The 23,190-nt window shown below is 36.4% G+C and overlaps 1 protein-coding gene across 3 annotated transcripts in view; it reads left to right on the top strand.

Moving 5' to 3' along the window:
* The window catches only part of MMP24 (matrix metallopeptidase 24), a 41,300-nt gene extending 18,870 nt beyond the window's left edge, over positions 1–22,430 (top strand). For 2 of the 3 annotated variants that reach the window (XM_039319226.1, XM_039319225.1), the window contains exons 4-9: positions 5,934–6,238; positions 13,210–13,371; positions 15,723–15,937; positions 17,721–17,859; positions 19,766–20,032; positions 21,247–22,430. In XM_039319226.1, coding sequence (XP_039175160.1) covers positions 5,934–6,238; positions 13,210–13,371; positions 15,723–15,937; positions 17,721–17,859; positions 19,766–20,032; positions 21,247–21,584 — 1,426 coding nt within the window. In that variant the 3' untranslated portion in view covers positions 21,585–22,430. The remainder of the gene's footprint in view (positions 1–5,933; positions 6,239–13,209; positions 13,372–15,722; positions 15,938–17,720; positions 17,860–19,765; positions 20,033–21,246) is intronic. The other variant, XM_039319228.1, reaches the window with a different exon arrangement.
* Positions 22,431–23,190: the final 760 nt, after the last annotated feature.

Below are 23,190 nucleotides of genomic sequence, written 5' to 3'. Positions count from 1 at the left end.
TTTTTAAAGCTGTTTGATGTTAGAAATAAAAGTGAGTAAGCTAGATGTATATTCAGTCATCTATTACTTTTGTAATATATCATCATATGTGCTGTTGTCATAATTAGTAAAAGCTTGAAGATCAGGTTTGATCAACTGATTTTGTCACAATGTGACTCTTCCTTTTCTTTTTAAAGTTCTTTAATCTTTTATTTTGCTGTCTTTGATTTAGAGTCTGACATGTTATTCTTTCTAAATATAACTCAAAGATAGCTATTTTCTCTTAATTTATTCCAGATTTGCAAGATAGAACTAATTACAGTACCAAGTCTTCTTCAGGCAAAATGTTACACGACTGTCATCTAAATCAGGGGTGAGCAACTATGGTCCCTTTATGACAGTGGTTCTCAACCTGTGGGTCAGGACCCCATTTGGGGTCGAACGACCATTTCACGGGGGTCGCCAAACAACGCAGTCCGCCATTTTTTTCCCAGAGTCTAATTCTATTGGCTTTCAAAAGCCAATAGGAATTGTCCAGGCTGTCTCTGCCCTGCTGAGCCCAGCAAAAGTCCCATTCTGCAAACGGTGCTGCACCAGTTGAGTAGTCCTCGACTTACGACCGGTTGAGTAGTCCTCGACTTACGACCGGTTGGGGATCGCGGCATTAAAAAGGTTGAGAACCACTGCTTTATGACCTATGGACTTCAACTCCCAGAATTCCTGAACCAGCATGGTTGGCTCAGGAATTCTGGGAGTTGAAGTCCACAGGTTGTAAGAGGCCATAGTTGCCCACCCCGATCTAAATCAATGTTCCTCAACCTCAGTATTCTGGCTGGGGAATTCTGGGATTTGAACTTCACACATCTTAAAATTGCTGAGGTTGACAAACACCAGTCTAGGCAAGAGAGAGCCATTACATAAACATATTATAACCACTTGCCTTCGAGGGGCCTCACCACCGCTGTTCATTCAGGAGAAGAGAGGGAGAAAAGTATTGAGTTAAACCCTTGAGAAAATATATAGAAATCCCAAACATCTTTGCACCGCAGTGCACAATTAGTTATTGTGAGGGTGGCATCACTCTTGCCTGCAATAAAGATTCAGATGTAGTCAAGCAGCGTCCACTAAGGGGAAGAGGGGGGGAGAGACCAGTGATTTGCTCTCAATTCCAGGAGTGAAAGCTGTCCATCCTATTAATGTTCAAATTTAGGACTGGTTGGATATTTAGAAAATACAAGGTGAAATTTTTCTTTCTGCATAGTTAAAGTTGACAATTTAGGCAGTTTTAAAAGTGTTTAGAAAAACAGTACAGAGTACTGTTGTTCAGTTCATAACTCAATGGACATAATCTCACCATGTTTGTTTGTTATTAATTGATCTTTTTTGGACCTTTTATCAGTATCAGTGTTATCAGTACCTAGCCACTTTGTCTTTTGTCAGCCTCTTTTCCGATTGTTTTAAAATATCGGGTTTCTCCAGTCTTTACATTAAGTGTCCAAAATATTTAAGTTATAGCTTCATAGTTAGGTCTTCCACTGAAGGATCTGTGGTTACATCTGCTGTAACTGAACCTTTTGTTGTAGATCCAACAATATCTTGTTGGTCCAAGATATTCTCTAGCAGTACATTTCAAAGGCATCCTTTTGATTTATCAACTTTTCTGACAATTCAGCTTTCACTGTCATTTTAATAATTAAGAAAAACATAGGTTTGATAACATATACTTTGGTTGTCATTGGGTTCTATTTTCATTTGAATATTTTGTCTAGGCTTATTGTAGCCTTCTCCCAAGTAGCAGGTGTATTGCTTCTTTCACCATCCCTGTAAAATGTTGAGCCTAGGAAGATAAAATTTGTTACAGTTTTAACTACTGCTAATAGTTTTCCTCCTCACCTTCCTTTTTCTACTTGCATTGAATTGACATTGATTAGTGACATAATTTAGGCTTTTGCACTGTCTTCTTTCACCTTCACCAAGAGATTTCTTAAGCCTTCCTCATGTCTACTAGCAAAGTGACATCAGTATATTTGAGGCTGTTATTTCTCCTTGCAATATTAATGCTAAATTCCATTACTTCTAGTCCAGCATATGTTGTGCATATAACTTAATTAAACAAGATGACACTATAAAACTGTACCATTCCTTCCCCATTGTGAATAATTTACTTGCCTCATATTCTATTCTAACTGTTGCTTCCTGATTATCATGCAAATTATTCAATAGATCAATGGGATGGCTTGGTACATCCATATGTTTTAGGACTATCTATAATTATCCCCTTCATATAATCAATAAAGCAAAAATTAGCATCTTTTAAGATCTTCTTTCCTTTTCTGTTTTTCATCAGATGTTAGCAATATGGTCTTGGGTGCTCCTGCCTCTTTTAAATTAGGCTTATACATCTGGCAGTTCTTGTTGAAATATCAGTTTCAAAATCTCTATCCTTTCCTTACAGGCAAGGGAGAGAGCCATACCATGGTAGTTAAGCAGTTTGAGCTTCCTTTGACAGTTTTTTTTTTAAATATTGGAATAAAAATGGATGTCTTTCAGTTCTTTGGTACTGCTGTATTTTCTGTACAGTATTTGCTTACAAACCATGAAATACTTTAACTGTATCATCTTGTAAGATTTTAAACAGCTTTGCTACTTTGCTACATCAATTTCTGCAGCTTTGTTGTTAGTGATGTTTTTAAGGGCCCATTTAACTTCATTTTCCTGACTATCACTCTCTAGCTCAGACATGTCAAATCGCGATGTCATGTGATGTCACGCAATGTATCGGGCCGGTTTTGCCATTGCTGGCAATGGGGTGGATGCGGCTTCAGTATGATGAAACTGACCTGCGGGCCGGCAGTTTGACACCCCTGCTCTAGCTCAATGGTCATACTTTTTTTTGATTTAGGGATTTTTTTAATACAATTATTCTTTATATTTACACTATCTCTTCTTTCTTTTAGCCCTATTTATCTTATATTGTGCCTATTGTTGCATAAAGGTTTTTCTGTAATTTTCTTAGTAAATAGGAAATAGAATTCTTTATTGGCCAAGTCTGATTGGACATACAAGGAATTTGTCTCCGGTGCATAAACTAAATCTCTTGGTCTTTCCATTCCATTGTTATCCTCAATTTCCTTGCAATGCTTACAATATTTAGATACAGCTATTTGCTCTTCTCTTGAATATAATATTTAGTTGGGCAAATTTTCTTCTCTCTGTGTTGCCTTTGCTTTTTGCCTTTATTCAGTTATTTTCAGTGAATCAACAGACAGCTGGAAGATTCCCCTTCCAGTATCATATTGTCATTGTCCTGGTCGTAAATGTCTGTTTAGTTTTTTGGAAAGAATACTGGAGGATATTTGTCATTTTCTTATTCAAAAAATTGTTTTTACTCTGACCCTCCTGGGAATACACATTCCAGTGATAAAACTCATAGTATATTCATTGGGATGTGCATCTCCTTCAGCATTATAAGATAAATGCCAGACACAAGCAACCAGGATAGCTCCGAGGTTTAGGTCAAGAGATTTCTTTATTATTTACAAGAATCTCATCAGACTGTCTGCCTTCCCTTGGGAAAGCCTGAGATAGTCCTAAGTATTTGATTGCATATGCTCCCTCCCTTTATGGAGTCCAGGCTGGAATATCTCTTAACTCCCCCTACCAGAGCCTCCTTCTTTTCAGTCATTGGTTCCACCGCTGATAACAATCCATGTTGAAAAATGTAGGACAATAGCTATTTTGGAATTCTAATTTCAAAGACAGTTAAAGGCTTTAGTAAGACAGTGAAGGGATGGATCAGGTTAGTTTGATTTCTTTGGTTTACTATTGTATTTCTTTTTTTTTTATGTTTTCTACATAACACTCCAAAAGGAAGTATAGTAGTAAGGGTATGTATGTATGTACAGTATGCAAGTATGTCAAAAGCAGCATACTTCTCAATGCATACTCACTATTACTTGGAAACATGAATGAGGAGGTATTGTTGTTAAGAACTGTAGTTAGCCATATGGAAACTGAATGTTAGTCTGCTGTATAGGTTTCTGATCAAGCAGAACTGTTCTTAATGATGTTAAAACCCTTTGAAGACCTCTGTATGGTAACTCCATACAGAGTTGCCAATTCCTCCCTGGAATGTCCTTGCATGTAATCAATATGCATAATTTTATTTCCCTTTAACCCCAATATCTCTGGTGTGTTGTGAATATTTAGATCTATAAGAAAGATTTGTTGGCCAGTTGCTGAATAACTTAAATTTACAATTAAAGTACTGGGATTCTAAAATATCTATGCCTTGTACTTGGTTATCTAGAACAGGGCTTTTCAACCAGTGGTATGGATACCACCTGTGGTACATTGGCACCTGGCAGGTGGTACCCGACCATCCTAAAAAAGTGGTAGTGGGGGAGGGGAATGAACTGAACTGGTGGCAGCACTGCACAAACCTGAGTGAGAGATGGCTGGAGCTGCAAGGCTGTCAGGCCTCTGCGGAAGCACCAGGATCAGTGCTTCTTCGGAGCTGTCAGGGCTCAGTGGAAGCACCAGGATCAGTGCCAGGCTCCAGCTGGAGCTCGGCAATGATCCTGGCGCTTCTGCTGAGTCCAGAAGAAGCGCCGATCAGCTGGAATTTTGCAGCGTCTCCAGGGTCTTGTGATTTACATTCAGATGCTTGGCAACTGATTCATATTTATGACAGTCACAGTGTCCCAGGGTCATGTGAAGTGACCAAAACCTGGTGCAACCACCCAGCAGACAGGAGGAATAAAAACCAAACACCCCCCCCCACCCCACCTCCGCTCCAGTCCTCAACAGAAATGCTCACAACAATGAAAACTTCAGACAGGAGGAAGAGCACCGCCGGGCGGGCAGGCAGGTGTCTTGCTCGATTGTGGCTTGGGGGCACTTTTTTCAGTGCTATTGTAACTTCGAACAGTCATTAAGCGAACTATTGTAAGTCGAGGACTACCTGTACTTTATCAATTTTTCCCTTTTTTTTTTTTTTTTTTGGTCATCAAGTTTTTGACACCTTGCTAGGCAACTGGTGTTACTTGGATATTGCCCTATCCTAAAAGTGGTACAATGGGTGAAAAGGTTGAAAAGCCCTGATGTAGAAGATGTTATAGATACTCCAGTATGAATATGATTATCTAATGATAACAAATAATATAATAGCCTTCTCCATTTCCATATTATTCTCAGAATTTCAGATGTATCTTTTTGATACAATTAAGTATGGATAGATCACAGCCGAATAATTACTAGATAAAAGTTGACAAAACAGTTCTGTAATATATGTTTATAATATAATATTTTGTCTTCAATATCACATTTATGAATTTGAAATGGTTTGAATTAAAACCTTTTACACATTTCTACTTTTCTGTGACTCCTTGTATAAGTGCCATTTATTCTCTCCCCCCGCCTGATAAGAATGGACTAGTTAAGGGCCTGAATCAGTTATGTTTATCCATACAAGGAATCTAATATTACTTCCAGATTCTATAGTAAATATGTGGAAGATTGAGTGTTGTAGTAATTTTGTTGAGCAGCCTTGTATGTTCCAAAATTTTAGACTTGAATCCTTAGGCACCCTTCAACCGTACTGGTTTAATCCAGTGTTTTTCAAACCTAGCAACTTTAAGATGTATGGAGGTTAACTCCCAGAATTCCCCAGCCAGCAAGGGATTTGAAGTCCACATATCTTAAAGTTACTGAATAGAAATTCAGTACCATATTTCATATTGTTTTTAAATAAAAATATTTGGTAAGAAACAATATAAAAACTGTTAATTCATAACTTCATAACTGAAATACTTTCAAACAATATTAATTTATTGTTGCAATTGTACTAATTTATTGTTGCAATTGTACTAATCCAAAACTTGAATGAAAATTTCTCATGTAAAAAAGCAATCCTTTTATAAGTTTTAAATACGTTCTTCTTCTCCTTCATACAGTGTACACAACTACACCCCCAAGGTTGGAGAACTTGATACAAGGAAAGCCATCCGACAAGCATTTGATGTTTGGCAGAGAGTGACTCCACTTACCTTTGAAGAAGTTCCTTACCATGAAATAAAAAGTGACAGAAAAGAGGCAGATATCATGATATTTTTTGCTTCTGGTTTCCATGGTGATAGCTCTCCTTTTGATGGGGAGGGTGGATTTCTAGCTCATGCTTATTTTCCTGGACCAGGAATAGGAGGTGATACTCATTTTGACTCGGATGAGCCCTGGACACTGGGAAGTTCTAATCATGATGGTAAGAGGCTGTGTATATTAACAGTATAATGCTATACAGTAGAAGATGAATTTTAGAAGATATTCTTGATGAGGTTTCAGACTTTCACAAGGAAAGAAATACCCTCACTCTTATTATAATGGGATTTCCGATGAACACAATCCAAATGTTGGGAATGCTGATGAATAAAACCAGAAAGAGTCTTATTCGATTGCAGTTGGAAAGAAATATAACAAATAATTATATAGCATTCAGTCTTTCAGGCAAAGTGCTATATTCATAGATTGCTAAAAATGTACAAAAGCATGGTTTTATCCTCTAGAAACAAGAGCAAAGTGAACATGTAACTCCAACTGACATAAACTGACAAACGTAGGTTGTGATGATACTAAATGACCACTCTCTGTCTGTTCATGATCATTCAGAACAATTATTTATTTAGGAGAATTGGTAAAATAATTGTCCATTGAAATATATTACTTGTAATCATTAAACACTTAACCACGTAAGATGCTTTAATTGTTTTTTAAATTTCAGAGGCAAAACTATGTGATACTAAATTCATTACTGAAAACATGTTTATTATTTAGTCAGTGGAGTCAAGAACTGCAATTTTAATTCAATAGACTAATGAGTGGGTCCTCTTATTTTTTAAAAAGAATATTATATGTTTCAAATTCAATTATAAAAAATCCTTCCCATCAATATGGGTGGTCTGTGTCTTCCTTAATCTCGGGTCCTCTTCCCGAGGCCCGGGAGCGTGAAGGTTCTGTGCAGGATCTTTAGCTATTCTTGAGCCACTCTCCCAGCTTAGGAGTCACAATACTGAGTGTTCCTACCATTACTGGGACCACTTTGGCTTTTCCTTTCCACATCCTCTCCATTTCTCCTCCAGGCCCTTGTACTTCTCATGCTCCTTCTTCCCGATGTTGCTGTCATTTGGCACAGCTATATCTATCACCACTGCTGTCTTCTGGTCTTTGTCAACTAACACAATATCTGGTTGATTGGCCAGTACTTGTCTGCTTGTCTAGATCTGGAAATTGCACTGGATCTTAGCCCTCTTATTTTCCTCAACCTCCTGTAGGATCTCCAAGTTAGACTTAGGAGGGTGTAGCCCACATTCTGTACAAATGTTCTTGTACACAATGCCATCTATTTGATTGTTGTGCTGTTCGGTGTATAGTGTTCCTGCCTGTATCTTTCACCCTGCCACTATTTGTTGGACTGTCTCTGAGGCCTCTTTGCATAGTTTGACTGTGGGTTCTATCTTGTGTGGTAGATCCCTCTTCTATGGATCTGCTGCTTAGTGCCTGTTCTTGTGCTGCTATGATCAGTGCCCCAGTGCTGTCTTTTAGTCTAGCCCTTTCCAACCACTAGTAGAATTTCCCAATGTCTGCCACTTCGGCTATGTGTCAGTGGTACATTCCTAGCAGGATCTTGTCTTGCCAAGGCACTTCCTCTGCTTAACCTTTTCCCCACATCTGCTGCTTCCTCAGACATTCTCTCAGCAGCTCATCTTTGGGTGCCATCTTATTGATGGATACCCTGGGGTTCATTCATGACAGTGGCTTTGACACTCACCAGACCCCAGCTGTCCTCCTTCTGCCCAGTGTACAGTCTCTGGGTTTTGGACTTGGGTGGAAATCTCCGTACATTGTGAGGAGTTTCCAGGTTTTCACATCAGCAGCTTTCATGTCCTTTTTTGGCCAGCTCACTATACCAGCAGATTAGCTGATGAATGGCAGAGCATACATGTTGATGGCATGGATCTTGTTCTTCCAATTGAGCTGGCTGTTCTGTCTTATCCTTTGGTGGTAATTGGATGTTGCTGACTTCCTTGCCTCCTCATTGTGTTTCCTGTGGATACCAAGGTACTTATAATGATCTGTATGTCTGCTATGTGATCCACTGGTTATTCTGTACAGGAATACATACCTTACTTGCTTGTCATTTTATTGGGATTTTCTCTGGGAAGTAGTATTAGAGTCTTCCCCATCCCTTGGAGAGTAAGCATATGCAATCTCTACAAATGTTCATGATTCAGAAGTCACTAAGGAAAAAAAAATACTTAGTGGTAGATGTTCCAAGAAAGCTAATCCCACATGTCCATTATGCATGGTATGATCAACAAGGAAAATAGTGTCCATTTGGATCTGAAAGTTCGATATCAACCTCCTCCACCAAATCTAATTTGGAGAAGCAGTACCTATAGTTCTGCCTTTCCAGAAATGCTGGGCTATAAATATAGCTAATTTTTTTAACAATGCTTTTGTGTAAAGTGTTCTCTAATTGCGCTGATTATTTTGGAAATACAGATCCTTTATATCCCTAGTATAAGATTCATTTCTATAATACCACAGTATGAAGTCAGCCACCCTCTGAGACTGTTACATAGCATTGGTGAAAAATAATTGGACTTACAATGTTCAGCTGTGCTGAGAGTGCTAGAGCAAAATAGATTCTTGATTGTTTCTGGGATTTAAAAATTATTTTAATAAGTCTCTTAGTTTCTTAATTTCTAAGAACCATATTTGTATTTCTGGTTTCATTTTACATATTTTCCTTTTTGCGTGTTAACTTTTATTTTGTATATTGAGGTTGTCTTGCTCTTTTATAGATGAAGAAAGTATAGAATAATAATAATGGGTGGGCATGGAATGTTGCAAGTACATTAGATGGATGATGAAGAAAAAAGATATTGAAATAATAACTGAAGGACAGTGAAGAAGATGCACTGAAGCTTACTGAGTACTGGAAAGAACAAACTGGCTCACAAGAAAGATCAAATGAAGAACAGAAAACAGACATGGCAAGACAAGGTTTGACATGGTCAGCACATTAAAAAAATAGCAGGCAAAGCAGATAATAAGACGTAGCAATGGCTAAGGGCAGAAAAGTTGAAGAAAGAAACAGATGAGCCAATGTTGGCTGCACAAGACCAAGACTTAAGAAAGACACAAAGCCAGAATCAAAAAGACAGAAACCGACAGCAATTGCCACCTCTGCAAAGAAGCTGAAGAAACAGTAGACCGCCTGGTTAGCTGCTACAAGAAGATCATGCAGATTGGCTACAAACAACAGCAGGACAAAGTAGCAACGATGATATATTGGGAGATCTGCAAGAAATACCATTTGCCTGCAAGCAAGAACTGGTGAGACCACAAAAGAGACAAAGTAATAGAAAACGAGAATTCAAATAGACAGGCACCTGCCACATAATACCCCAGACTTAACAACTGTCAATAAGAAAGACAAAAAAAGTCGGGATAGTGGATGCGGCAATACCTAGAGACAGCAGACCAGAAGAGAAAGAACTGGAGAAGATAACAAAATACAAAGATTTGCATTCATTCAGCAACCATTTGAAATTATGACAGCGTTGAAAAAGACCATCACAGAATCCCCTCCCCAGTCACCTGATCTGGTGCTTGGCAATTGACTGTTACCCTAGTTCCAGCATCCTGCAGTCACATGATTGTCAATAGGGAGGTTGGCAGGAAAGGCCATAAATCACTCCAGTTAGTTGCTTGCACTCTCCCTTGCTGGAAACACTCACCCCCGCCCCCACCACACTGATGCTGCTCCTAGCTGGCCACTTCTGCACCCTCCCCCACCTGGCAATAGCCACCCCTGGCCCTGCTGCACTTGAGCCAGCTGTCACTCCTTACCTGCCTGCCATCCTGCTTGCAAACTGCCTGGAGTTTGCTTAATCACCCATGATCCTCACTTAACACTGGCAAAGGGAGGTGCTGGAATTGCTGTTGCTAAGTAATATGGTCGTGCCACATTTTATAACTGCATTGCATACAGTGGAAATTTTGATCCCAATTACTGTCATTAACTCTGGACTACATGTAAAGTGCTGCCTGAATCTATATGTCAAGTACACAAACAACTTTCTGCCCTAAATAACTTTGCAGAGCAAGTCCTTTCAGAGTTCTTTTTTTTAAATTAATAATGTAAACGGGTGGGTGCCCTTTTCTTTGAAAATTTTGTTGTGTGCTTTGATCATTGATATACAGGTGCTTTGATCTCTGCTTTGATCTTTAATATACAGACTCTTATTTGGTGTAGACATTTTGCAAGGGAAAAGAATAGATCAGTCAAGATGCTTTAGATTTCTTCATTGATATGTAATATTGGATTTCAAAATGCCCTGCAATCATACTGGGAGATTATACAATTCATTAGTTCATTAGACAATTGAGACCGCAGAAAGACTCTTACAAAATCAGATGCTTTTACGTGTTTCTATCCAGATGAATATTTTTATTGTTTGTGGAATCTTTGTGGATCTATCCAAAACATTATTTCATTGAGCAGGAGCTAGGCAGAATTTTCTGATGGATAGCATTTGGAAAGTTACATTTGAAAGCCCTGCTATAGAGGCAAAGGACTATTTTGTTAGGTCTAGGGACACAGAAAAATGGATCCGTTTGGTCCATTACATTTCCTATGCGTTGAGTTAATGATGTGAAGAAGCCTATTAAAAATTCAGTAAATTAAATGGCTGTCAGGGACTGCCAACATTGTAAATGACTGCCAGGGGTGGCTAGATGCCCCTTTTCCTGAACTATATTGAACTAGGAGTTTATGCTTATATATACTTCAGTGGTTCTGCATTCCTAAATCTAAGCAAGTGTAGATTTATAGGTTGCTTTGAAATAAAAACAGGTATATTAGCATTGCTTCTTTTGAACACCCCATTTGAGCATTTATCTTTTAGCTTTTTTATTTACACTTAATATTTTCCTTTTCTAGTGCATAAGTTAATTGCATGTGCACGTTAAAAACATGCATGTGTTATACAGGTAAATGTTTATTATCCTATTAAGTAAGTAGTTGTTTATCATTTATTCTAAATAAATCCCGTCTCATGTTTCCTTCATATTTGTGGTATTTCAATATGCTGCACCTAGACTACGATCATCTAACTCCTGTTTTTAACATATACACCTGAAATACATTATACGAAGAATTTATAGCTAACTATATATTTATTATGATAGCAAAAGTTAATATAGCTAAATAACAAAAAAAGGTTATAGGCAGATTAGAATGGTTTATATTGATTTTATATCATTATAGTTTTGGTATTATTCCTATTCATACCAGGGGATTGATTGTATAGCCTGTTATTTTTTTTTCTTCATTTTTAAATTTTAACAGTTTGATCTCACCTATTGATTTATCATATGCTAAAACATTCCCAGATACAAGTTTTGAATTAGCAAAATATATGCAGAATTCCCCCCCCCCTTTTTTGTCAAATGGTATTTCCTGTTGTGTTTTGTCTGCCTGTCACTATAAAACCTAACGCCCTAGCTGTCCCTGCAGTTAGCTGGATAGAGTTGAGGAGAAGCAGCACCTGAGAAGAATGGACAGGAGGCTGTGGTGCAGGCAGCAGTGCCACCAAAGTTAGTAAAAAGATATTCTTCTTCCTTAGGTTGTGTGCATCTTAAGGAACCATGGCAGAAATTTTCCAAATGGCAGCCATAGATCCAATCATTATACAAATTATAAATAAATTACACAGGCATTCCATAAATAATATTCATATTTTAACATTTCTCCAGTTGCAACATCAATACTGGACAATAGTAGCCTGTAGATGAGATGGACAGCACATAAATCTAATGAATAAAAATAAGTAAATAAATATGTGCAGCCTTGCCATTTAGGTTCTCAAGATAATTTCTTACATTTCAAGAGGTAAAATTAATAATACAGCAATGGAACGGTGATACACAAATTACATAAGACGTTTGGTAACAATGGCACATATACTTTTACACAGAAATACTTGTATGCAAAAAACATCTGAAGGACAATTATATTGATATATTAATTGAAACATGATTCTCATTTTTTTTTAAAGATGACAAGAAACAAAAAAGTGCTACGTTCCACTGTTTTTATTTTGGAACACATAATAAAATTAAGAATAATAATGTAATAGAGTATATAGAGGTTGTTGGTGTTTTTGTGTGTTTAGTGCTCACTTAATTTTTAAAAATTCGTATTTTATTATTCTTAAATTTGTTAATGAAAATTATTTTCTAAAATATCTAGATAAGTTCTTCCATTTAAGAAAATCCTTCTGCAAACTGTAAAGATACAGTTAATCTGCTAGAGTTCATTTGCAATAGAGTATGTTTTTTACACTGGATATAATGTAGATATATGAGCATCTTGAAGACCTCTAGCTCTATAGAATGTAATGACTTGAGATACAAAATAAGAATGCCTAAAATTAAAATAAAAAAATGACTTGGGGCTCTCTTCCAGTATTGTAGGATGTCCTCTTTATTTTAAGTGATACTAAGTATATTTTTCCAAATTCTGTCTTGATTTGGGGCATAATATTGTAAACTTAGATTTCATATTTTGTCTTTTTGGACCGTACATTGCCTAAAACTGCCTATTTATGCTCTGTGTCTTGATAAATGATAAACAGAGGCTACTTTGACCTCTGAAATTCTTTTCCCTCAGATTTACTGTAGATTTTGCAGTGTGATACAAGTAGTGTCTGTGATAGCTTGGTCACATACAATCAGCAGCCTTTGCAAAATCTTGTTAACAAGAATCAAATTATCTTTAATGAATAACATTGCTTTGTGGTATGCTTGCTAAGAATGATTGAAGTCATAATCTCAAAACATGTACTGAGTACAATATTAGAAAATTGTCTATGAACCTGAACTGATTTGTGTAGCTGATACTGTTTTTGATATTGTTGCCAGGACTATTGAGATGATATTGAGTCAATTAAATACACAAAAATTGTTAATTCTATTATACAAGCAGAAACAGTATACAAAAGACACAATAGATATTGCAATTATATTCAGATGTAGTCTGAGTTTCTTTGTAAAGCCATAACAGCTATACCACTATAATGCTGAGATAATAAAAATTTGTGAAGCTTGTGATTGGAACTCTTGTCCTATTAATACAGAAGCTAATAGCTACATACTTTGCTTCTATAGGAAATGATCTTTTTCTGGTTGCAGTACATGAATTGGGTCATGCATTAGGCCTTGAGCATTCCAATGACCCTAGTGCTATTATGGCTCCTTTTTATCAGTACATGGAGACACACAACTTTAAGTTACCCCAAGATGACCTTCAAGGAATTCAGAAGATCTATGGTAAGAAAAATTTAATATCCCATAATTTCAAATGGGTTTTAATAATTATGTCAAGCTTTAAAGAAACCTCATGATACTTCAGCCATTTCTGTTTCTTGGCTTGCCTACAGATCCAGGGGGGAGGGGGAATGAATGGAATGTGCATTTGCAGGTGAGCTGTGAAGTCTGAGAATCAAGGTCATTCAGATTATTTATGAAGTAATGAAAGATTTCTCTCATAACAATTGTCTGATATTTAATTGGGGAATGTGACTTGCACTGTCAGGGGAAATGGGAGTTTCTATACTTTTAATTTATGGTTCTGGTGCCAATTTAGCCAGAGTGGTTTTCTATGCATCAGTGCCGATATGGTGTGCTCAATAAAGTTGTATGTTAGAGATTGGAATGTCTCAGCTGTGCTTACCTCGTTGGGATCATCAGTCAGAACCTTGACAAATTAAATTATAAACCAGAATTGTGATTCTGAAGAGTTGGAGCATTTCTCAAATTTGTTTCATGAAGTTTACTGTGGGAAAATTATTATTTAAAATAGCTTCATTTTTTATTACCAATATTTGATGGGCTAAGGCCTAAGACATCCATTTTACTTCTTAAATTGATTTTAGCCCCTTCAGAAGAAAATGTAGTTTTCTTGCTTGCCTGCTAAGATATCATGTACCCCTGAAATATCCCACCACTGAAATAAAGACATGTCTTCAGAAAACTGCTCAGGCATTTCAGACTTCACGTTCATTGTTGAATTTCAAATGGTGTCTTTAAGTGTATTCTATTTTGATATAAGCAGAGGTTATTTCAATAAGAAATATGCAACAATTACTCAACTATTGAGCTGGCTGCAAATGAAGGCTGCCTCTATGAATGCATCAGTTGTAAGGAAATTACATTTTCTCAAGTCAAAACAAGCTGTTGTTGGTAGCATGCTCTTTCACCACTATAGCAAGGACAACTATTGAGTATAAACCATAAGTAAAATGCAGCTACTGAAATGTCACAAACATTTATTGACTAGCACATGTAACATTACATGTGGCAAGCTTGGCACCCTTTGTCCTTATCTCATAGCTGTGCCAACTTTATCACAAAAAAATGTTTAGGCTGCATATGTCAACAACACTCATGCCAAGGAATGGACTTTTAGTGCCATTCCCCACAGGGTTTCTTTCACAAGACTGCATTTCCGTTTCTTGATTTTTTTCTCTCCTCCCTATTTTCATGTAATCACTAAGAGTTCCCTTCTGTAGTATTAAAACAATTTTCTCTTTTGAAGCAATAAAGAAAAGAGCAACAAAAAAGAAAAGCTTTAAAAAGATTAAGAGCTACAGCTTTCATCATGTTATCACCATGCTTTGTATCCAACAACCTTTGTGTAGCCAATTGTTGAAGTGTACAGGGTGAAAGGCTGGAATTCCCAACATTACCTTTCAGAAGCCCTGATCATGCTCTGGAGTCATGGTCTGATAGCTTCTGCTACTATTGCTTATTTTCCAGAGAGCTTCACCCATCCCGCATCCAATTTAGAAGCCCAATGTGTTGAGAGACAGATCTGTTCCTCCATTTGCTATCCTTCTGCTTAAGCTTTTTTTAAAGCTTTCTAACTTTTAAATATATAAAACTACAAGCATTTCATGGAAGAAGATAAATTACAAGACATGACTACATCATAATAATACCAAACCTGTGAAATCAATTAAAAAAGAAAAATACAAAATAACTATAATGCTCTGGATATATCACAAATTGGCCCTTGTCTGCTGTAAGCAAAGCACTCTTTCCTGCATCTCTCTGCCATATCTCCACATCTCAGTACCCTCAGTCCATTCCAAAATTATAATTGAATGACAGCTTGCAGTACCATGGCACTTCGAGCTTGCACTAGTGTGCAAATGCACTGCCAGGTTGTAGCAATGAAATATAAACATGTCCCCTGAGCACTGGAGTGACTCATAACCCAATAAATATCTTCTCCACACTTGCAAAAAAAAATAATAATAAAAGGCTTTAATTTTTCACGAATGAAGGCGAATATACGTGTCCTGGGTACTTTTTATTTTTTTCTAAGCCTTACCCACATGTGATGTGCAATACGTTCCACGGCAACCATAAAAGGGTTACATCCATCGATAGACTAATAGCTAAAGCACTTTATGTAGAAAAATTCAATATTGTTGGTAATTATATTATCCAAAAGTAATTTGCTGCAGGACACTGAAAATTATATTGCAGTTGTAGACAAAGGAAATATTTTGATAAAATCTTTAGAAAAACATGCTCAAGCTGTCTGACAACGTTTAACGTAGTGGGGAAAACACTCCCAACTGCTTTTCAGTTTTTCCCCCTTCTTTTTTGCTTAGGTCCACCTGCTGAGCCGCTGGAACCCACCAGACCTTTACCAACCCTTCCTGTCCGCAGAATCCATTCAACTTCAGAAAGAAAACATGACAGACACTCACGGCCTCCCAGGCCTCCTCTAGGGGACAGGCCTTCTGCTCCTGGCAGCAAACCCAACATATGTGACGGAAATTTCAATACTGTGGCTCTGTTCCGAGGAGAAATGTTTGTTTTCAAGGTAGGAAGAACTGTTCTAGAAGTGTGGTTTTTATTAATCTCTATATATTACAAAGGAGTGTATCATTGATTGCCTGTCAACCAAGTCATTTGGTATTTTGATATCACTAATCTAATTCAATAATGACTGACTTGCAATGAATTTGCCTGCATTCTTTGTCTGAGGAATTACTAGGATACTTTGATATAGCCGGTGACACAATGTCTTTCCTTCTCAAATATTTAGATGACCTACCGGTAAATCTAAACATTTTTAATCTAAAATAAAGATTGTTTTCACATTGCTTCCAAGAATATGCTGTGTTCTGTTTTTGGCATTTGTTTTGATGTAGCAATTTTTTGCCTGCCAGAACTGTAGTCACTGTGAAGAGTTGTTTCATAAATGGGGCTTAGATATGTCTGGGGCATGAGGTGGCAAGCATATGCTGACATTTTGCTCTGCAAATGTGAAAAATAATAATGCTATGCTTTATATTAAATTTTCTGAAATGGTTAGAAGGTATTTGAACCAGAATAATCCTCTTATCTATCAGAAAAAACTCTATTTTCTAATTAATTCCTCACTTTTTTGGTCATTTCTAATTGAAAAATTTTGTATCAAATTTTTTTTTAAAGCAGAATGTTAAACCCTAACAAACAAAGGACCATAATATGCTGAGTTTAGTATCATTGATATATCAAATTGTCTTACATCGAATTGCTTGCACAAATAGAAACAAGTTTGCACATTTTTCTCTGTGATTTGGGAAAAGCAAAATTTTACAAGTACCATTATATCCTATCCCAAAGTGCAAACATTTTACAGTAGTGATACACTAGATCTAGAATTATATCATAATGTGTAAATCTGCTGAGCAAAGCAGGATGTATCATTAAGCTGAGCAAGCTGTAAAGTCTAAATGGATTTTCCTGCATCGGTTTAATTGCAGAAAAGGAAAGTGATTGTTGCTTCTTTAAAATGTTCTGTTGAGCCGAGTAGTTGGCTGTGTATCATAAGAAAGAAACACACTTTATCCTTAGATAAAGATTACAGATCTAGACCAATAGGGATTCATTATACTGAATGAGATGATAGCCTAAGATGCTAATATTTAGGATTGCTGCAAGTTTAATGTTTCTATGACATTCTTTTAAAAATCTTTTAAGAACACATCAATGTTTTATGTATGTGTTGCTGTTTCTTTGTATTTTTAAATATTGTTTTAAATATGGGTTTTTATATTGCTTAATATTGTAAATTTTTATTGCTTTGTATTCTGTTCTGAATTTCTGCATGTCTTTAAGTAAAAAGAATGGGAGTGGAAGGAGAGCAAATTAGTGCATCATTTGATACTTGATTTGAATATAAAGATGAACATAGAATGTAGAAAAAGAAAGGACATGGATTTGAGATGGTTTTCTTCTGGAAATCAATGTTATCAAGTAATCTTGGGGGTGGGGGTGGGAAAGACTGGAGTCAAGAGCTAGTTCTATTATTAGACAGAGTGAGATAGCCTGTCTTAAGCTTTTACTTCCAAGGAAGGAGAGAGGCATTGATGATAGAAATAATACAGGTACCCCATAACATAAGTACCACTCTGCTTTTCTGGAAGTAAAATTCCACTCGTGCCAAAATAACTGGATTGGCTTTGAGTCCTGTGCATCTCATCCTGCTGCTGTGCCTCAGGTAACGAAACGTCTTGCACTGCTTTTTTAAAGAAATCAGTATAAAACCTCTTTCACTGTTTTGTTTCCTCTTACTGGAATCTGAAGTATAATCCTAGGAGGTTGTTTTCTTTTGTTAGGACCGCTGGTTTTGGCGTCTTCGTAACAGTCGAGTACAAGAGGGTTATCCCATGCAAATTGAGCAGTTCTGGAAAGGGCTCCCAGCAAAAATTGATGCTGCCTATGAAAGATCTGATGGAAAATTTGTTTTCTTTAAAGGTATTAATATTTTTATCATGTAAATACAAACAGTTCTACAATAATATGAATATTATTAAAACAGATGCTAGCACACATTGAAAACTTGGCCTTAATACATTTTTGTTCACTTTTTCATCTTTGTTGATTTTTGAATAATCAAGAGATTAAAGAAGGTTAGTCATTCTAAAACATAATTTTAAAATATATATATAAGAAAACATGTATGTGAAATATAATTTGTAATTGTAGAAATGCATGCATTTATATGTATATTTTCTTTTACCTTCAAAATTTCAAAACCAGGCAATACTTGGTAAACATCTGTGAAAATATAATCTTTTCAAGTCTTTTCAACTGCAACTTCCTCCTCCATTGTTGCTGGAGTAAGGACTTCATAGATAACAATTTGCCAAGGAAGATAGTCTCAAAGGACTTTGTTTATATTTATCTTGCTTTTTCAGATTAAACTAGTTTTCTTTGTTTTTTTATTATTAAGCTATGTCTCAGAGAACCTTCAGTTTTCCATAAACTGCTGTCAGTTTGGTGTCAATCTGCCATCTTCTTAAAATATTGATTGTATAGTATGATAAGCAAAAACAGTAATGTAATAGAAAAATAAATAGTGTGTTGCCTTGCAAAATTTGGAAGAACAAGTTGCTGTGTTGAGAAAAGCATGGATCATGAATTAAGGAATTGAATTCCCAAAATGCTCTGCAGTAAAATGGGTATATGTAGAAAGTTGTCTAGTTTGGAGTGGAAATTGAGCAGGGCTCTCGGGATAGAGAGAAATAGATTAATGGAAGTAAAGACATCAGAGGAAGAAGTAATAAGAAAAATCCTGGACTGTGCTGAGATGGACAAATTAACAAAAGAGATAAAAGAAAAGGAAGACACAGAGTATTATATAACATGGAACAAGTTGTATGTCTGGTTGGAGACTAGAAATAATAGAGGAGAATAAATATGGAAAGGTCAAAAGTGAAAATATGTGTATAATAATGTATAATAATAATATGAATTATTCTTAATAAGAAGTAGAACATGAAGGAAGAAAAATGTAAATAAGAAATAATGGGGCTATAAGGACAAATATTCTAAAGAAGAATAAGGGGGGAAATGTAAATAATAGATTACCGTTATGCAATTGCTGTAAAAAAAAAAGGAGGAGTATATATTGTGTGTGTATGTGTGTTATGTTTTACTTTGTTTTGTCTTGTTGGTTAAAAATAAAAATAAATAAAGGAAGGAAGGAAGGAAGGAAGGAAGGAAGGAAGGAAGGAAGGAAGGAAGGAAGGAAGGGCAGTCCTTGTTGACCGGGTGGTGACTGATTCAGTATGGGTTTCTTTAAATTACATCTTACCATACTGTTAATGGGAGAGACAGTTGTCCATCTCCTCAGATGAAAACTGTCCAGTATGATTGAACCTTGGCATAGTTCTTATTTTCTTCAGAGCACACAAACCCCATCAAGATATTTTTATTATTTAAAAAAACTTGATGATATTTAGATGTTTTTATACAAAGTAAAAACCTAGGCAAAACGTTCTTATTGCTAAGTAACTTTTTTTAAAAAAATTCTATTCTTCAGATAATCATTCTGAGGGACACAGTCTTTAGCATAGTCCATATTTGCATCAGGTTTCTGAATTGTGGATTATTTTCCAGAAAACTTTAAAAATTTCCAACACGTTGCAACCACACGGTCAACTTTATGGAAGGCAGTTTATCAACTGCGATTTGCTACTGCCCAATAGATTAGGCTCTCTGGCTGATTCAGCTATCAGAAAACCCTTTTGAATCAGTGAAAACAGTGAAAAATTGTTGCATGTTATTTTCTGAACTTCTAGGATAAAAAAAATAGTTAATAATTTAATTAGCTCTTAGTAATTATATATTATGTATGTTCTTTTCTCCTCAAATCTAGGAGATAAGTACTGGGTTTTTAAGGAAGTGACAGCAGAACCAGGGTATCCGCACAGCCTAGTGGAGTTGGGAAGCTGTCTTCCCCGGGAAGGGATTGACACAGCTTTACGGTGGGAACCTGTAGGCAAAACATACTTCTTCAAAGGAGATAAATACTGGAGATATAATGAAGACAAGAGAGCAACAGATCCAGGCTACCCCAAACCAATCACTGTGTGGAAAGGGATTCCACAAGCTCCACAAGGGGCTTTTGTCAGCAAAGAAGGCTGTGAGTATAAACATGTTGTATTTGGTTCAATAGCACTTAATGTCTTTTTTTTTCCCCTAAGCACAGCATTTGGATTGCTATGACCAAGCAATCATAATAATGCAAATATGCATGCTTATAAGCAGATTGCTGACAAGGCAATACATATTTTGTTCCTGGAAATTTTGGCTAGGTATCTGATTTGCTGAAGTCTGTATTTCAACTAAGCTGGATTGATTTCATCAGTGAGCTTTGTTGACCTTAAACAATAAATGGATGCTTATTCCTATTCTCATTTTTCTTTCTAATGCAAATGAAGGAAATATAATTTTCTCTGTATAGGAAAATCTAAATAATTGTTTCTTTTTACTGTCTTCTAAAGTATGGCTAGTTTTGCCATATACAAAATTCTCTACTTTATCTCCACCCTTACTATGCAGATTTTCTATATCCTGATTGCAGTAAAGCATTTGATAAAATACTCCATGACATGCTGATTAATGTAACAAGCTAGTTAAGTGTAGGTTGGATTACAGGACAATTATTGAATTATTGTCCTGTATTATTGAATTATTGATTTGAAAACTTACTGTATTCCGAACTGCGTTCAAGGTTTCATTCAGACTGCTCAGGAATAATTTCTCATTCAACTATGTTGAGTGGAATGTCAATCAGTTTGGGGTCCTCTATTTTTCAGAAATTTATGATTTGATTGAGGAGATGAAGTAATACATCAGATTTGCAAATGATACAGTATTGACTGCAGTAGTTAATAGTCTAGAGGAGAGAAGGAAAATTTAAGATTATGCTGATAGATTTGAGAAATGGCTAAAAGTAAAAACAAATCTTAAAAAGACAAATAAAAAGTTCTTCACTTATGAAACAAAAATCAAATGCAGATGTGTATGATGAGGGATACCTGCCTTGTTAAAAATAGTTGCAAAAAAGATCTTGGAATTATTGTTGATTTCAGACTGAATTTGAGCCAAAAATATATTGGCTTACAAAGATGCCAAATTCAATTTTAGGCTGCATCAAAAAATGCAATTACCAAATCATAAGTAATCATTCCACTCTATTCTTTTAATTAGGCTCCACTTCAAAATTGTGCCCAATTCTGGACAGCAATTTGTCTGGGAAGACTTAATTTGGATTCCTATACACAATGGCCTAAATGACTGATTCCTGTGATTCTAGTAGTGCATGAATGGAGTAATTTCTGCTTTCTTTTTCAGTTTATACTTACTTTTATAAAGGTAAGGAATACTGGAAGTTTGATAACCAGAGGCTGACTGTGGAGCCGGGGTATCCTAGGTCAATTCTCAAAGACTGGATGGGTTGCAACCAGAAGGAAGTTGAACGAAGCAAAGACCGACGCCTCTCTCATGATGATGTTGATATTATGGTAACTATAAACGATGTGCCTAGCACCGTTAACGCAATTGCAGTTGTGATCCCCTGCATATTATCTCTGTGTATCCTTGTCTTGGTATACACAATCTTCCAGTTCAAAAATAAAGAGGTCCAGCAAAGTGTGACATACTACAGAAGACCTGTCCAGGAATGGGTATGACAAGCTCAGTGGCTCATTTGGTTCATGAGATGAGGATGATGGGCTGCAGACATTAGAAGGCGGTTTGATGGGTAGCCTGCCAAACAACTTCTTCAAGAGACATGAGTCAGAGAATTCTGGGACTGAAAACAAAAACAAAAATCAACTAAACCCAGGTGGCCTTGCACTATAGAGCCGCTTTCCTTCTGACTGCCTCAGTGCCGTGTGTCTCGGTATGACATATTTGACCAACCCACTCAGTGAGTGTTGGGAGACCTCAAGAGAAGTTTGCTTCAACCTTTTTTCAATTCACTTGAGCAATCTTCTTCAGTGCCCTCTTTTAAACCCAGCATTTGCCAGTGTAGCCAACCACCTATTGAGTCTTTTTTTCTACACTTGCCTCATAAAAAGAGACAGTTCTGTGGGTCACAAAAGGAACATTTCAGTACCTTCTAAAGAGGACATTCTGAGGCTTAGTCATTCTGAAAGATTTTAATTTATTACAGGATCCAGGCAATTACCTGAATACCATTTTTTCCAATACCTGCTGGTCAGATGTTTTGTACATTCATGGTAATGTTTCCACTCTTCAGCAACAAACACAAAGAGCTCTTAAGAGGTAATTTTGTGTAGACCACAACTTTAAACAGCTCTAATGTCATTTCAGATCACCAAAACTAACAGAAATGAAATTTCTGAATTCAACTAGTCTGCAAGACTAAAAAATTGAATTGACAAACACTAATGATGTGAATGCAGATCTTAATGATCTTGTTTTTAATAACGTGTCATGTAATAAATATTTAAATGTCATATTACCACAATTTTAAGTTGGCAACAATAAATTGTTACCATTATAAGATGAAATGTATGTTCCATGATATTTTCACCCATTTATATAAGAGAAAATAAATCACATATTCATTAGAGTAGTAAAATTTGTGGGCAAGTTTGCAATGGGGGTTTGGTTTGCAATGACGAAAGGAGTGACATAAATCAAGAAATGTATTTTAAAGCTTGTAAGTTTAAAATTTGGCAGTGTAATTAAGTCACTGTTTATTGACATTAGTATATTTAAATAGAAGGAAAATAGGGGGTGCAAAACATAACTAAGGGGGAGGTAAAGGCCTTCAAAAGACTAGGGCTAGATAGAGCCCTGCCTGGCAGTGTCCTTGGCTTCATCTGAAGCCTGTCTTCCCTACCTCCTCTTAGGTGTTGCTGCCTGGAATGGGTTAACTTGCCACAGGCCAACTCGCTGCAGGACAATGCAACCATTCAATTTAATTATTTAAAATAATAAAAAAATATTTTAATTTTTGTCATTCACATTTCATTTTGTCCCTGCTTTTACATTCTTTCTTTAATGATTCTGTTCCACCATTTCTTCGATATTAATATAACTCTTGTCCCACAGCAAGTTGGCCATGCCGAGTTTTTCCACACCAAGTTGGCTGTGGCAAGTCCAGAGATTGAAATACAGCTTGAGGGAAGTAAGAAAAGGAAAGTGCTGAAATCAATGGATAGATGGATTTGATTGAATTTTTAAATTTAAGATGTTTGTTTTGGTTTTATACAGCATTTGCCTAGAGCAGAGGTCCCCAATCCCTGGGCCCTGGACCGGTACCAG

This window comes from Crotalus tigris, unplaced genomic scaffold (assembly GCF_016545835.1).
Source record: "Crotalus tigris isolate CLP2741 ecotype Arizona unplaced genomic scaffold, ASM1654583v1 scf7180000022411.5474196:2289641, whole genome shotgun sequence".
Taxonomy (NCBI): domain Eukaryota; kingdom Metazoa; phylum Chordata; class Lepidosauria; order Squamata; family Viperidae; genus Crotalus; species Crotalus tigris.
The sequence above is the reverse complement of the archived record's forward strand: the minus strand, read 5'-3'. Positions and strand labels throughout refer to the sequence as shown.